This window comes from Podarcis tiliguerta (genome assembly GCF_965153285.1).
Source record: "Podarcis tiliguerta genome assembly, chromosome: Z".
Taxonomy (NCBI): domain Eukaryota; kingdom Metazoa; phylum Chordata; class Lepidosauria; order Squamata; family Lacertidae; genus Podarcis; species Podarcis tiliguerta.
Genome location: NC_139553.1, coordinates 49,141,614 through 49,154,439, shown reverse-complemented (window position 1 = coordinate 49,154,439; position 12,826 = coordinate 49,141,614). Strand labels below are relative to the sequence as shown.

Below are 12,826 nucleotides of genomic sequence, written 5' to 3'. Positions count from 1 at the left end.
TCAATTCTATATAGCCCATCAACCTGGTGATCTTCTATCCGAGGCTCTTAGCTCTTCTCCATGTCCCTTCTGCAGATCTTCTTCATATTTATGCATAAACTTTACTTTATCTTCTGCTGAGCTTGTTCTTAGTTTCCTTCCTTTGGTACCGAGGAGTAGGTCCCGGGGGAACTCCATCTTGACAGTTCCTTTATTCCTTCTCGACAGGTCAGCCCATACTCCATGGTCAGAACTAAAGTCCAAAAGATGTTTCAGGACATGTTCCAAAGTCCCTTCAAGGCTAAAGGCTTCCACAACTCCAATCTCCCCCTGGCCCAGATCCGAATCACAAAGTCCAGAGCATCCCTTCATAAGGGAGTCTGTCCAACTTTCCTTCTCCGATCCAAGCAGGACATCATCTCTTTCAAAATCAATCACACATGGCATCAGCTTATATCCATCAAATTGTCTCTGTAAAGACGAGGCCTCCACTTGTATTGCTTTAGATTCAAAAGCCGCTTTTTCTATCGTCTTCTCCAGAGCTTGCCATTTCGAGATGGGTTCCTGAGTCAATGCCTGAATATTTTCTGTATAAATGTGCACTTTTTGTCCAAAATCAGTTGTTTTTCGTCCCAAATTGTCAATTTTAATAGTCATCACATCCACCTTCTCATGAAGTTGTTCCAGTAAAGCACTTATCTTGCAAAATGCATTCACTAGGGCTTCTTGTTTTGACATTCTTGTCCAAGGTCACTTTATTTCTCACGGTCCTTAATTCTAACTGGAAAATTCCCCAACTCCACCTCACTCCTGCAACAGTTTCAAAAGCTCCCTCTAGAGGAAACAATTTCTATTTGTATCTGTCCTTTTAGACACAGATCCGGCAACAAAGTTAATTTTCAATTTTCAGTTACTTTTTCTCCTTTTTAAATGCAGAGGAAAACAATGGAAACAATGTATATCTCTTATTTAGCCATCTGTCAGCATATGTTCTATTCACAGTCAATGAGTTTTCCCAATACTGACAGCCCGGTCCCAGGTTCAAAATGGTGGTAATTTATCTCTCCTCACTCTCTCTCCTGCAGGCTTAAACAGTCCAAAAATGTTCCCCTCTTCTCCTGCTTCCAAGGGGGGTTTAATATTTTTGAATGATGAAAATTTAGTCCTTTACAAAAGGCTTTTCCCAGACTTTAGCTTGCAACGCCTTTGCTTTGATCTATTTACAAAAAGGAAGGCGGACTTCCTGTTTAGAACCTTCCCGTTTCAGTGCCGAATTATGATATTTGAAGACCCAATTTTCCGTTCTACTTACAAGTAGTTGTTTAGAGTCCAATTGTCCACAGGAAAAAGTCAGCGCACTCCAGCAACAGCAATGCGGCTTCACTCCGTGAAAAAAGCGGTCAATTCGAAGCACCGCGCCGCTCACCCCACGTCACTCCGGATCCCCGAAACTGGGTTTCCCCGCGAGTAGGGGAGGCGCAAAAGGTGCCAACCGAATCCCAGGTCCACAGGCTTCTCCCGCCTGTGGTTTTTAGTGGGTCTCCGCCTCGCCATGGCGGTCCAGACCCTGGTTTTCGCAGAGCAGATTCCTCCAGATTAGAGGAAGTCCGCCATTGCCGGAGGCGCTAACCCAGAAGTCCGTCTTTTTGCCAATTCTTGAGGCAGCCTTCTCCACCCAGAATTGGAATCATTTGAAACAAAAAGATCAACCTGGGGAGCATGTTCATCTTTATAATGCTCTATGGAATTTCAATCTGGATGTCAGGGTTTACCCAGTCAGTGGAACGAGTGCAGGCAGCCTTTCGATTTAAGATTTTCGCTGTCCCATGTTGTGTACCTTACGCAGCCCTGTGTTTAGAGGGAGGCCAACATAAGCTAGAGACAGTTGCCTGGATGATTTTTCTTTTATGCTGGCTAAACATTTGTTTTTCAGCAGACAAAGATACTTTACTTAGTGAAGTTCTGTCAGACTCCTTCCCTTCCCCAGGGCTACAACTGTTTTGCAACTTGGGCTTTCAGAGGATCTCCTGGGCGCTGTGGCTTTTCCAATCGCCAAGGCCATGTTAAAAACTAGGCTGTGGGACATAGATCGCCAGGAACTAATCTCAGCTGCGGAAAAAACATGCTCCCCTCTTTATTTTCGACTCTCTTGGGCACAGGAATTTAACCTTAATTATTTACAATTTCTGTTTAACCCGCAAGAAAGAAGGGCTTTTTCGCTGGCTAGGTTCAATTCTAATCCTTCTAACCTCCTTTGGGGTAGGTTTGCGGGTTTGGCAGAAGGAGGATAGGCTCTGCCCATGTGATGCCCACCTGGTGGAAACTCTAGCTCACATGGCCCTTGAATGTAAAATGTATGATGATCTCCGCCAACAATTTCTAGACCATCTATGTATTCCAACATGGAAACCAGAGATGGCGGTTATACGCTTCTTATTACAGGGAAGAGACCAGGAGCTCACCAAGACAGTAGCTAAGTTCCTCTATTTGATTTTTTGTCGCCGAAGTACGCTGCAGGATCCTGCCCTTGCTGGAGACCCACAGAGATGAAACAGAATGCTCGCCTCTTCTTCCCTTTGGCAAATGACTGTACTGTTGAAATGGTAAGGAGATTACACTGGCTCATTTATTCTGAATGTTTGTAAGTGATACCAATAAAGATTTGATGATAATGACTTCAAACACTTGAACTCTTTAGCAGGTCTTAAATAACTCTTGTAATGTTACATAGATTTTGGATACAATGGAGGACCATAAATTAGATGGACTTACAGTATGCAGTCAAAAAAGTTACCCAAAGAACCCACAGAGGGGAGGAGGGAAGTGTGTGTGTGTGTGGGGGGGGGCTACCGAGCCAAATGGGAACAGCACCTGCTAGCCCTGCACACAGAATCATAGAGTGGGGAGGGACCCCCAGGGTAATCTAGTCCAACCCCCTACAATGCAGGAATATCAAGTAAAGCATGTGACAGGTGACCATCTAACTTCTGCCTAGAAACTTCCAAGACTAAGGGAATGGAGTTGGAACCTAATATAGTCCAACCTCCTGAAGTGCAGGGATCTTTTGGCAACCTCAACAGGGCGCAGGGAGGGTGGGGTGCGGAAAGCGTGCTTCGCTTGAGGGGGGGGGGCTCTCCTCGGGTGGCGAGCGCACCCTTCTCGCCCGCAGCCAGCAAGATACACGGGGCTCTGTGGGGGACAAGTGACGGGAGTGCAGAAAAAGGGGAGGGAGATTTTGCTTGCGTGTTGGGATGCAGTCCTTTTATTCCTTCAAACAGAATCGGAATTGCCGAGTTGACCCAAGGGTCATCTAGTCCAACCCCTAAAAGGAAGGAATCTCAACTAGATAATACACGGCACGTGTCCAACCGCGGCTCAAATTCCTTCGAGGAACGAAAGGACGCCGCCACCTCTTGGGGCGATCAGTTCCACCGCCGAACGGCATAGCTGTCAACTTTCAGATTTGAAAATAAGTGATCAGCAGCCTCCCCTGTCCGGGAACGGTCTACGGGATATCCGGGATAGCAGCGGGAAGCGGCGCTGGAATAAGGGAATTTCCCGCAAAAAAGGGAAAGTTGACAGCTGTGCCGAACGGCTTGCCTCTTGCCCCAGGAGGCGCTGCGAGGCCGCTGAGGACTAGCGCCTTAGCGGGCTCGCCTCACCTGTCCCCCCCGACCCCTCCCCGCCACGCACCCACTCGGGCACTTTGCAAGGGCGCCACATCGCGCCAAGCACCCGGCGCCTTCTCGGCCCTGGGAGAACCAGGAACCGGCCTTCTAGGAGCCTGTTGCAGGCCGGGCACGTTTCCAAACTGACTTCCTAAACGCGCGGCATGACGGGAGATGTAGTTCTCCGAGGGTGTTGCAAAGGGAGGGCGAGGCTCCTGCAGCGGAGCCTTCCTGGTCCCGTTTCCTGAAAAAAAATGCATTTTATAATGGAGAGTACCGTGGGCGTAGCCAGGATTTTTGTCAGGGGGCAGGACTTTGTGGAGGGGGAGACTTCGGGGGTGGGGGCAGAACCGTCGTGATTGATCAGTTAGTACTTTATGGGGGGGCAGCTGCCCCCTGCCCCCCCTTACGCCCATGTACAGCTCCATATATCAAACAGCAATGATGCTAGCAGGCCTAATTAAAAATGGAAAGCAAAACACTAAAATGAGCGTGAGCCCTGGGCTCCTTGCAAACCCATCCCATAGAATCCCGGGAACCGTAGTTTGCACAGGAGGTGGGGCGCTGTTAGCAGCAGGCCCTGTTCCCCTCACATAGCTACAACTCTCAGAGGAAAGAGGAATCCACAGCTATACCTGCTCTGGGGAACTGTAGCTCAACTCTCAGTGCCCTGTGCATGCTACAATTCCCATGGTGCTTGGTTGCTTGGAAGCCATGGGTTTTTAAAAGGAACAGCACAATGCTTTTAGTGTATTGTACATTGCAATTTTAGTGTATTGTACATTGCAATTTTTGCAATTATAATTTAGTAAAACCTCAGCACCTAGGACTTGCCGATCGCATGGTCGGCGGTTCGAATCTCCGCGGCGGGGTGAGCTCCCGTCGTTCGGTCCCAGCTCCTGCCCACCTAGCACCCTTAAGTGCAAGCAGATAAATAGGTACCGCTTTATAGCGGGAAGGTAAACGGCGTTTCCGTGTGCTGCTCTGGAGCCGGTTCACCAGAGCAGCGATGTCACACTGGCCACGTGACCCGGAAGTGTCTGCGGACAGCGCTGTCTCCCGGCCTCTTTGAGTGAGATGGGCGCACAACCCTAGAGTCTGGCAAGACTGACCCATACAGGCAGGGGTACCTTTACCTTTACATTGCAATTATCTGACAATTCTTCAGTCTACCTGGCGGGAAATCTCAAAATGAGGGAAGTCCAGGTGGGGTGGGCAGAAGAGGGCAACAGAGGAGGGGGGAGGTCTAGGGGCAAATGGAGCCAGGTAGGCCTGGCCCACCTATGAGACAAAGTGTGCCTCAGGTGGCAGAATCCACTGGGGCAGCAGATCCCAATGCAGATCTATCTACCCCCCCCCGCCACTTCCGCCCTTGCTTGTTTCTGATGTAGAACTTCCCCTTCTTCCTCACAGGGAAGGTGGATACCATTTGAGTGAAGCTGAAATCATAAACTTAAAATTGCTGTGGGTTGGGGATGTCTCAGATTTCCCTAGAAAGGGAGGAGCGGGAGAATGGTGTGTTCCTCTCTGAACCATATATCCCATTCAAGTGTGGAGAGAAGGCTTGACATCTGAAATCCAGTCATCAGACTTACCAAAACATAGACTTGTCAAGTTGGGAGGGAACCCGAGGGTCATCTGCTGTAATCCAGGAATCAGCTGGATCCAGGGAAGTAGTGCCGGGTGCCTTTTTGGCTTTGCGCAAACTGCTGCCAGCTGAGACTGGCATTACCCCACTCCTTTGCCCACTGCCCTGGCTCTCACTTGGTTTGTGGACCCCAATCAGAGCACTGGCCTTAACTGCTAAAGTTCCCATCACACTTTGAGATGCCTGTTTAGTGAAGGGCGGACCCAGCAGAGGGTGTTGCTCACTGGCTGGTTCAGCTGGAGATTGTCCCCCTTGCGGTCTAAGTGGTGTAGTGTCTTCTTCTTTGGCGACCTCTCGTAGCCGAGGAAGATGGTCTTCCATGAACACGGTTTTAACCGTGAGTCCGTAAGTGACTGTGGAGGCCAATTCTGGATCCCCACGTCCTTCCACAGTGGGGACCTTTGTGTAGTGTAGCAGTGCCCCAAAGTGCTTACTGCGCCAGCCATGGGCTGTGGGCCTGCATGGAGCATCTGGAACATCCAGATGAGGGGGAATCACAGACTCATAGAATGGTAGAGTTGGAAGGGACCTCAAGGGTCATCTAGTCCAACCCTCTGCAATGCAGGAATCTCAGCTAAGGCATCCATGACACATGGCCATGCAACCTCTGCTAAAAAACCTCCAAGGAAGTAGAGCCCACCACCTCTTGTGGGAGACCGTCCCACTGCCAAACATCCCTTACTGTCAGAAAGTTTTTCTGAATGCATAGTTGGAATCTCCTTTCTTTGAGCTGGAAGCCATGGGTTCGAGTTCTGCCTTCCAGAGCAGGAGAAAACAAGCTCGCTCCAACTTCCATGGGACAGCCCTTAAGGTATTTGGAGATGGCTCTCATATCTCCTCTCAGTCTCCTCTCTTTCAGGATGAACATACCCAACTCTTTCAACCCTTCTACATAAGACTTGGTCTCTAGGCCCTTAATCACCTTTGCATACCCTCCAACATTTCTTCGATGAAAAAAGGGACGACCCATTCCATAATGGTAATTTTACTCTTTATACCCCACACACCTTACTGGTTGCCCCTGCCACTCTGGCAGAACAAAACAGTAAACATTAAAAAAAGACTTCCCTGTACAGGACTGCCTCCAGATGGCTTGGGGGTGGGATAACTCCATGCCTTCCAACATTTCTCCAATGAAAACAGAGACACCCTAAAGAAAAGTGGGACATTCCAGGATCAAATCAGAAACTGGGATGGCTTCTCTAAATCAGGGGCGTCTCTGGAAAATAGGGACACATGGAGGGTCTGCCTTGGTCGCTCTACCCTACCCATAATCCATTTTGTCAACAGCCTTCTTAAATTGTGGTTCCTAGAACAGGACAAAGGACTCCAGGTGGGGTCTGACCAAGGAAGAATGATTCAGAGGAGATGCTTCTGAACTACTTTTCGCCAACTCGGCTTTCGGCGAGACATCCCGTCCCACGCTTACTGAGCAGGCATGTTAAGGTGGTGCGCGGGAAGCCGCTCCAGCCATCGGAGGAGAGGCCGGCCGCAAGGAGAGATAGGCTGGCTGCGCTGGAGCGCGCGCCACAGCGCGCAGGGCCTGCCCACCCTGAGCGCCCGCCCCCGCCCCCGCCCCGCCAGACACGTCGGCCGAGGACGCCCGGTTGCGTCCGCCTGGGCGCCTTACGGGATGGTGCCATGGCGCGGCCGTCGGGGGACGCGCAGCGCCAGGAGCCCGAACAACAGCCACTGCCGCTGGTCTCCTACCAGCACGTGCCCGTGCATCTGGCCGGCGGCGCGCCCTGGGGCTTCTCCCTCGAGGGCGGGCTGGAGCACGGCAAGCCCCTCATCGTCTCCAAGGTGAGCCCCTTCCGCGCTCCTCCTTCCCCGCTCTGGGGTCGCCGTCCGGGCGAGGCGCGGCTTCCGGGCGCCCCTGTCCTCCGCCTTTTCTCCCCGCCCGTCCGGCGACGCCCGCTTTTTGTAGGGAATCTGATAGAACGTCCACGCAGCGGAAGTGTGTGGATCTTGCTCGCGGTACAAGTCACCACCTAAAAGTAGAGAAAGCTTCAAACCTTTCGCTACTGCAGAAGCAATAAGCTCAACGAACAACTTTGGACGAAGTTTATACGTAAAAAATAAGTTCCAGCTTGTAGGCTTTTTAGATACGGATATCAAAGAATAACAGAATGGTAGAAGGGGTCCTGGAGGGTAATCTAGCCCAACCCTCTACAAGGCAAGAATCTCAGCTCAACCATCTATGGCAGAGGGCCATCCAACCTCTGCTTAAAAGCCTCCCATGAAAGAGGCTGCACCACTTTCTGAGGGAGGCCAGTCCAATGTCACAGAGCTCTTACCCTCAGAAAGTTCTTCCCAATGTTTAGTCAGAATCTCATTTCTTGTAACTTGAAGCCATGCGCTGAGTCCTACCCTCTTCCGTGTGGCAGCCCTTGAGATTTTTGAATGGCTGTCATGCCTTGTTTCAGTCTCCTCTTGTCCAGGCGAAACATACTCAACTCCTTCAACTGCTCACCATAATGCTTGGTTTCTAGACCATTTATCATCTTGGCCACCCTCCTCTGCACACTTTCCAGTCAATATCCCCCTTAAATTGTGGTGCTGAGATCTGGATGCAGGACTCCAGGTGTGGACCAAGGCAGAACAGAACAGGACAGTTGCTTCCCCTGATCTGGATACTCGACTTCTGTTCATGCAGTATAGAATAGCATTGGCATTTTTTGCTGCTGCGTCACACTGTTGACTCATGTTAAGCTACTAAGACTCCTTGATCCTTTTCACACATACTACTGGTAAATCAGCCCCCCCCCCCATTTTCTGTCTGTTCATCTGCCTAAGTGCAGAACTTTAAATTTGTCCCCATTGAAATTCATTTTGTTAGTTTGGGCCCTAGTCTGGGTAGGCAGCTGCAGGAGGCGCATCAGACATATCAAGGGCCCCCACCCCATCCATTTCCTTTGTGGCGCCCTGTTTGGTGATGCTTGCGTGTCTTAGGGCTCACTCACACTTAGCTTTTGCTTGGCATTTCTGAGCACAGATCCGCGCTTTAAAGTGCCATGTCCAAGTGCTATTTTGTTTTGTTTTTTTGTCCCGACTAATCTGCTCTTTACTGGAACAAACAGAAATTCAGCCATTTGCTTCAATTAAGCAGTAAAGAGTGGACTTGTGCAGGGAAAGCACAGGGAAGAAGAAGAAGGGCATACCTGTGCTTAGAAACGTGGCACAAAAGGGTGAGCCTTTGGTGGAGCAAGTCCTTGGGCTGGAAACTCCTTCCTCCTGCCTAGGGCAGGCCGCAAAGCATTTCTGTCTCCACGAGTTGCTCTCTGTCTGCCAGGCGAGAGGGCCTGGGGTGACTGGCCCTGTGCCAGGATGAGTCTCTAACTGCGCTCCCTTGGGACTGGGCAGTGAGCAGGAATGGCCCTTTGGCCGTGAATGATTAACTGCCCTTGTCCCTCCACCGCTGCCAGTTCTGGTGGCTTTGGTCTCCCAGAGTGGCAGCAAGATGCTGCTTTTCCAAGTGGAATGCCCCGCATGCCCCGTGGCTGGATTGGTCCCCAAGGAAAGAAGCCAGGGGGCGGAGCTGGATGTGAAGAGGCCTCTCTTTTCTGTGAAGTGCTCCTGGGGTTGGGGGGTAGTCTGCCTTGGTCCTGCCCTCAGTACCCATTCGGGATGTGGTGCCTGCTTCCAATCCCTGTGTGTTCCAGCGACAGGATTCAGCTGTGGAGAGTAGCATGCAGTGGCTTAACACAAAGTGGCTCTGCGTGAGGCTGGGTTGATGCTTCTGGCTGATAGGGACAAGTGGGGTGCCACAGTGTTCTGTCCTGGGCCTGTTGATATTCAACATCTTTATAAGTGACTGGGATGAAGGAATTGAGGGGATGCCAGCAGTACATGTGAAAGGACTGAGGGATCTTATTAGGTCACTAGTTTAACATGAGTCAGCAGGGTGATGCAGCAGCAAGCAAAGCTAATACTATTTTAGGCTGCATCAACAGGAGTATAGTGTCCAGATCAAGGGAAGTAATAGTCCCACTCTATTCTGCCTTGGTCAGACTACACCGGGAATACTGTGTCCAATTCTGGGCACCACAATTAAGAAGGATGTCCCAGCTGGAACGTGTGCAGAGGAAGGCCACCAAGATGACCAAGGGTCTAGAAACAAAGCCATATGAGGAATGGTTGAAGGAGGTGGGGATGTTTAGCCTGTAAAAGAGGAAACTGAAAGGAGATATGATAGCCATCTTCCAATATCTCAAGGGTTGTGAAAGATGGGGCAAGCTTGTTTTCTCCTACTCTGGAGGGAAGAACCCGAACCACTGGCTTCAAGTTACAAGAAAGGGGATTCTGAGAAAACACCAGGAAGAACTTTCTGACAGTAAGAGCTCTTTGACAGGGGAAGAGACTCTCTTGGAAGATGGGGGACTCTCCAACCTTGGAGGTGCTTAAGCAGAGGCTGGATGGGTTGGACTAGATGCAGTGGTGTAGCTAGCCGCTCGGGGTGCCCGATGAGGCACATGCGTCCTGCAGCCGGGGGCGGAGTGAGCTGCCCAGGGGGATGGGGCAAGCGAAGGCAGGGCGTGCTGCTTGGAGCCTCTCCGCAGCCTCCCCCTCAGCTGTAGGACGGCTGAGGTGGTGGGCAGACGCAAGCCCTGTGCTGCTCGAAAAAGTGGTGCAGAGCTTGCAGGCAGTCCGCCCGCCGCCTCCCCCTCAGGAGAGACGCGTGGCTCAGGCACTCTGCAGACCCCATGGTGTGGCACCCAGTGCCCCCACCTCACCTAGCTACCAGTGGCGTAGGAAGGGGGGTGCAGTGGGGGTGGGAGTTATTTTTTTCAAAAAGTGTCATGAGCCCACTTTTAAAATTTTATTTTAAAAACACATATTTTTGCCATTTTGTCACCCTGCCCAGTGATGACACCCAGGTCGTCCCACCCCCCTTCCTACGCCACTGACTAGATGACTCTTGGGGTACCTTTGAATCCTATACAGTGGTACCTCTGGATACGAACGGGATCCATTCCGGATCCCTGTTCACATCCTGAAGTGAATGTAACCTGTGCCTGCATGTTTGCGCGTGCACGGGTTGCGATTCGCTGCTTCTGTGCATGCGCGTGATGTCATTTTGACCATCTGCACATGCGCGAGCAGCGAAACCTGGAAGTAACATGTTCCGTTACTTCTGGGTCGCCGCGGAGCACAACCCAAAAGCGCTCAACCTGAAGCATATTAAACCCTAGGTATGACTGTAATTCTACAATTCTGTGATTCTGACTCTTGGGTAGCACCCCATTGGCACCTCAATGGTTTGCTCAAAGGTCAGCTTCTTTCTCCCATGGAGCATGAAAGCAGACCCTTAAGAACATAAGTTGAGATAGGCTCCAAGATCAGGCCAAGGGGAGGTCATGCAGCCCAGCATCCTGTTCTCACAGTGGCCAGCTGGATGCTTCTTTTGGGAGGTCTTGCACGCAGGACTCATGTAAGATTGCTGAGCCAAGGTGTTACCAAACACCAGGCATCAAAGCTGGATTTCCTAAATATCTCTGGGATTGTCCGCACTTCTGGCTTGTCTTGTGGTGTTTTCGTCACTCCTCTCATTTCTGTGGGAAAAGCCACTCTTTAGGACCAGCTTGGACCATACATCAATCCAGTGAAAACCCAAATTGTCATTTGCTCTGACTGAGCGCTTGAGAGCAGTTTCCCCCAGGGCTGTGGATGAGCCCCCTGTTCCTTCCTTCCTGTTTAAATGGTGGTAGCAAAGGTCCTTATCTCAAGGGCTGCTGTGGTGCATTTGGAAAAAGGCACGGCTCACATCTGGCAAAGACTCAGGTCTTCTGGCGGTGACCCATGTTCCCTTTCCCTCCCAGCGCCCCACCTCCTCTGATGCATTCCAAATGTTGTGCATTTTCCTGAAGAGGGTTTCATTTGCCACAAAGCTGGTGCAAATGTGAATAGTTTAACCGCATTCTGTGTGCATCTGGGAAATGCTGTGTGAGGATGGGCCAGGATTGTTATTTTTCCTTTGGGGGCAGGTTGCCCGATTTATTTCCTTGGTGCAAAGTGAGCCCGTCCCTGAGCTGATGGATCAAAGAATCATAGGATTGTCATCTACTCAAACTCCCTGCAATGTGGGAATCCTAACTGCAGCATCCATGAGGACAGATGGCCACCCAACCTCTGCTTAGAAACCTCCAAGGAAGGAGAGCCCACCACTTTCTGAGGTAGTTGTTCCACTGTCAAACAGCTCTTAGCATTGGAAAGTTCTTCCTGATGTTCAGTAGGAATCTCCTGTCTTGTAACTTGAATCCATTGGTTCAGGTCTTCCCCTCTGGAGCAGAAGAAAACAGGTCAGGCCAGGATGCCAAGGCTGGGGAAGCACCTTCTTTTTGGCTCCCTGGCAAAGTCGCCCACAGTCCAAGCACAGGAACAAGGGCTTCTTTGTGCCATAGTGAACTGCCAGCACACCCCCTTCTCTCTGCATGCTCTGAGCATTGGATCTGCCTTTTCCTCTCCCTGCTCTCTTCTGGGCATTGTAGCTGGCCAGTTAGGACCGGCCCGCCATACAACAAGGTTAGGTGACTGCCTCAGGTGGCAGGATCCATAGGACCCCGTGGTCAATCTTTCTTCCCCCCTCCCTTTTCCTGATGCTGATCTTCCCTCATTGGTTCTTCCCTGGTGGGGAGGGGGACACCATTTTGGGGTCTGCCCCATGCCAGCCAAACATCCAGACATAGCCCCAGACTCTGGCTATCCTGCCTAGCAAATGCTGGTTCCTCCTCCTCTTCTCACCTTTGGCCAGCTGTGACCCAAAGGCCTGCTCTGTGCATCCTTTGAAGTCCTTTGCATTTAACACTAGCACTGCAGGGAGTTGTGGCTGTGCTGCTCTTCCCTCCCATCTCCAGCCTCAAGGATATGTTGCAAAGGGCTCATCCAGACTTCCTATTTTGCTGTGTTTCTAGGAACAGGTTCATGCTTTAAAACACTGTGTCCAGGCACTTATTTTTTATCACTTTCCCCACGAAAACCCTACTCTTTAATGCTGAATTGCAGCAAACAGCAATTCAAGCTTCCAGCAGATTTCTCTTTGCTCCGATTCATCAGTAAGGAGCTAGTTTTTGTTGGGAAATCATTGTGGTGAAAGGAAAGAAAAGTGCTCAAACGTTGACTGGGCAAGTGTGGGTTTGTGCATGCAGTGCGTGGGGCAAAAGGTAAGCATGCAGAGGGAGAGGCGTGAAGCATGGATGGAGCTGAGTATCCACCTTGATTTGTCACTTCCCTACAATATCCTAGAGTAGACCAGCCTTCCCCAACCCAGGACCGCAGCTCATCAGCACATGCCAGCGATGGCTGGGGCTGGTGGGAGTTGTAGTCCAAACACCTGGAAGGCCCCTGGATGGGGAGGCTGTGAAAGAGGGTCGGTCTGTGCCACTGCCTCCAAGGGCACTCTCTGGAGTGAAAGGCAGCAGCTGCCAAGAAGGGGCATGGTCCAGAATGTGGGGAGGAGGCGGAGGCAGCCTTTCCTCCCACAGCATGGTGTCTGTGGGCTTCATCCAGCTGCAAGCCAGCAGCTGTTTCCTGA

At 51.0% G+C, this 12,826-nt stretch overlaps 1 protein-coding gene across 2 annotated transcripts in view; it reads left to right on the top strand.

The window, feature by feature from the left end:
- Nucleotides 1-6,882: 6,882 nt before the first annotated feature.
- SHROOM4 (shroom family member 4) overlaps nucleotides 6,883-12,826 on the top strand; it is a 38,516-nt gene continuing 32,572 nt past the window's right edge. The window contains exon 1 of one of the 2 annotated variants that reach the window (XM_083422556.1): nucleotides 6,883-7,098. In XM_083422556.1, coding sequence (XP_083278682.1) covers nucleotides 6,937-7,098 — 162 coding nt within the window. In that variant the 5' untranslated portion in view covers nucleotides 6,883-6,936. The remainder of the gene's footprint in view (nucleotides 7,099-12,826) is intronic. The other variant, XM_083422557.1, reaches the window with a different exon arrangement.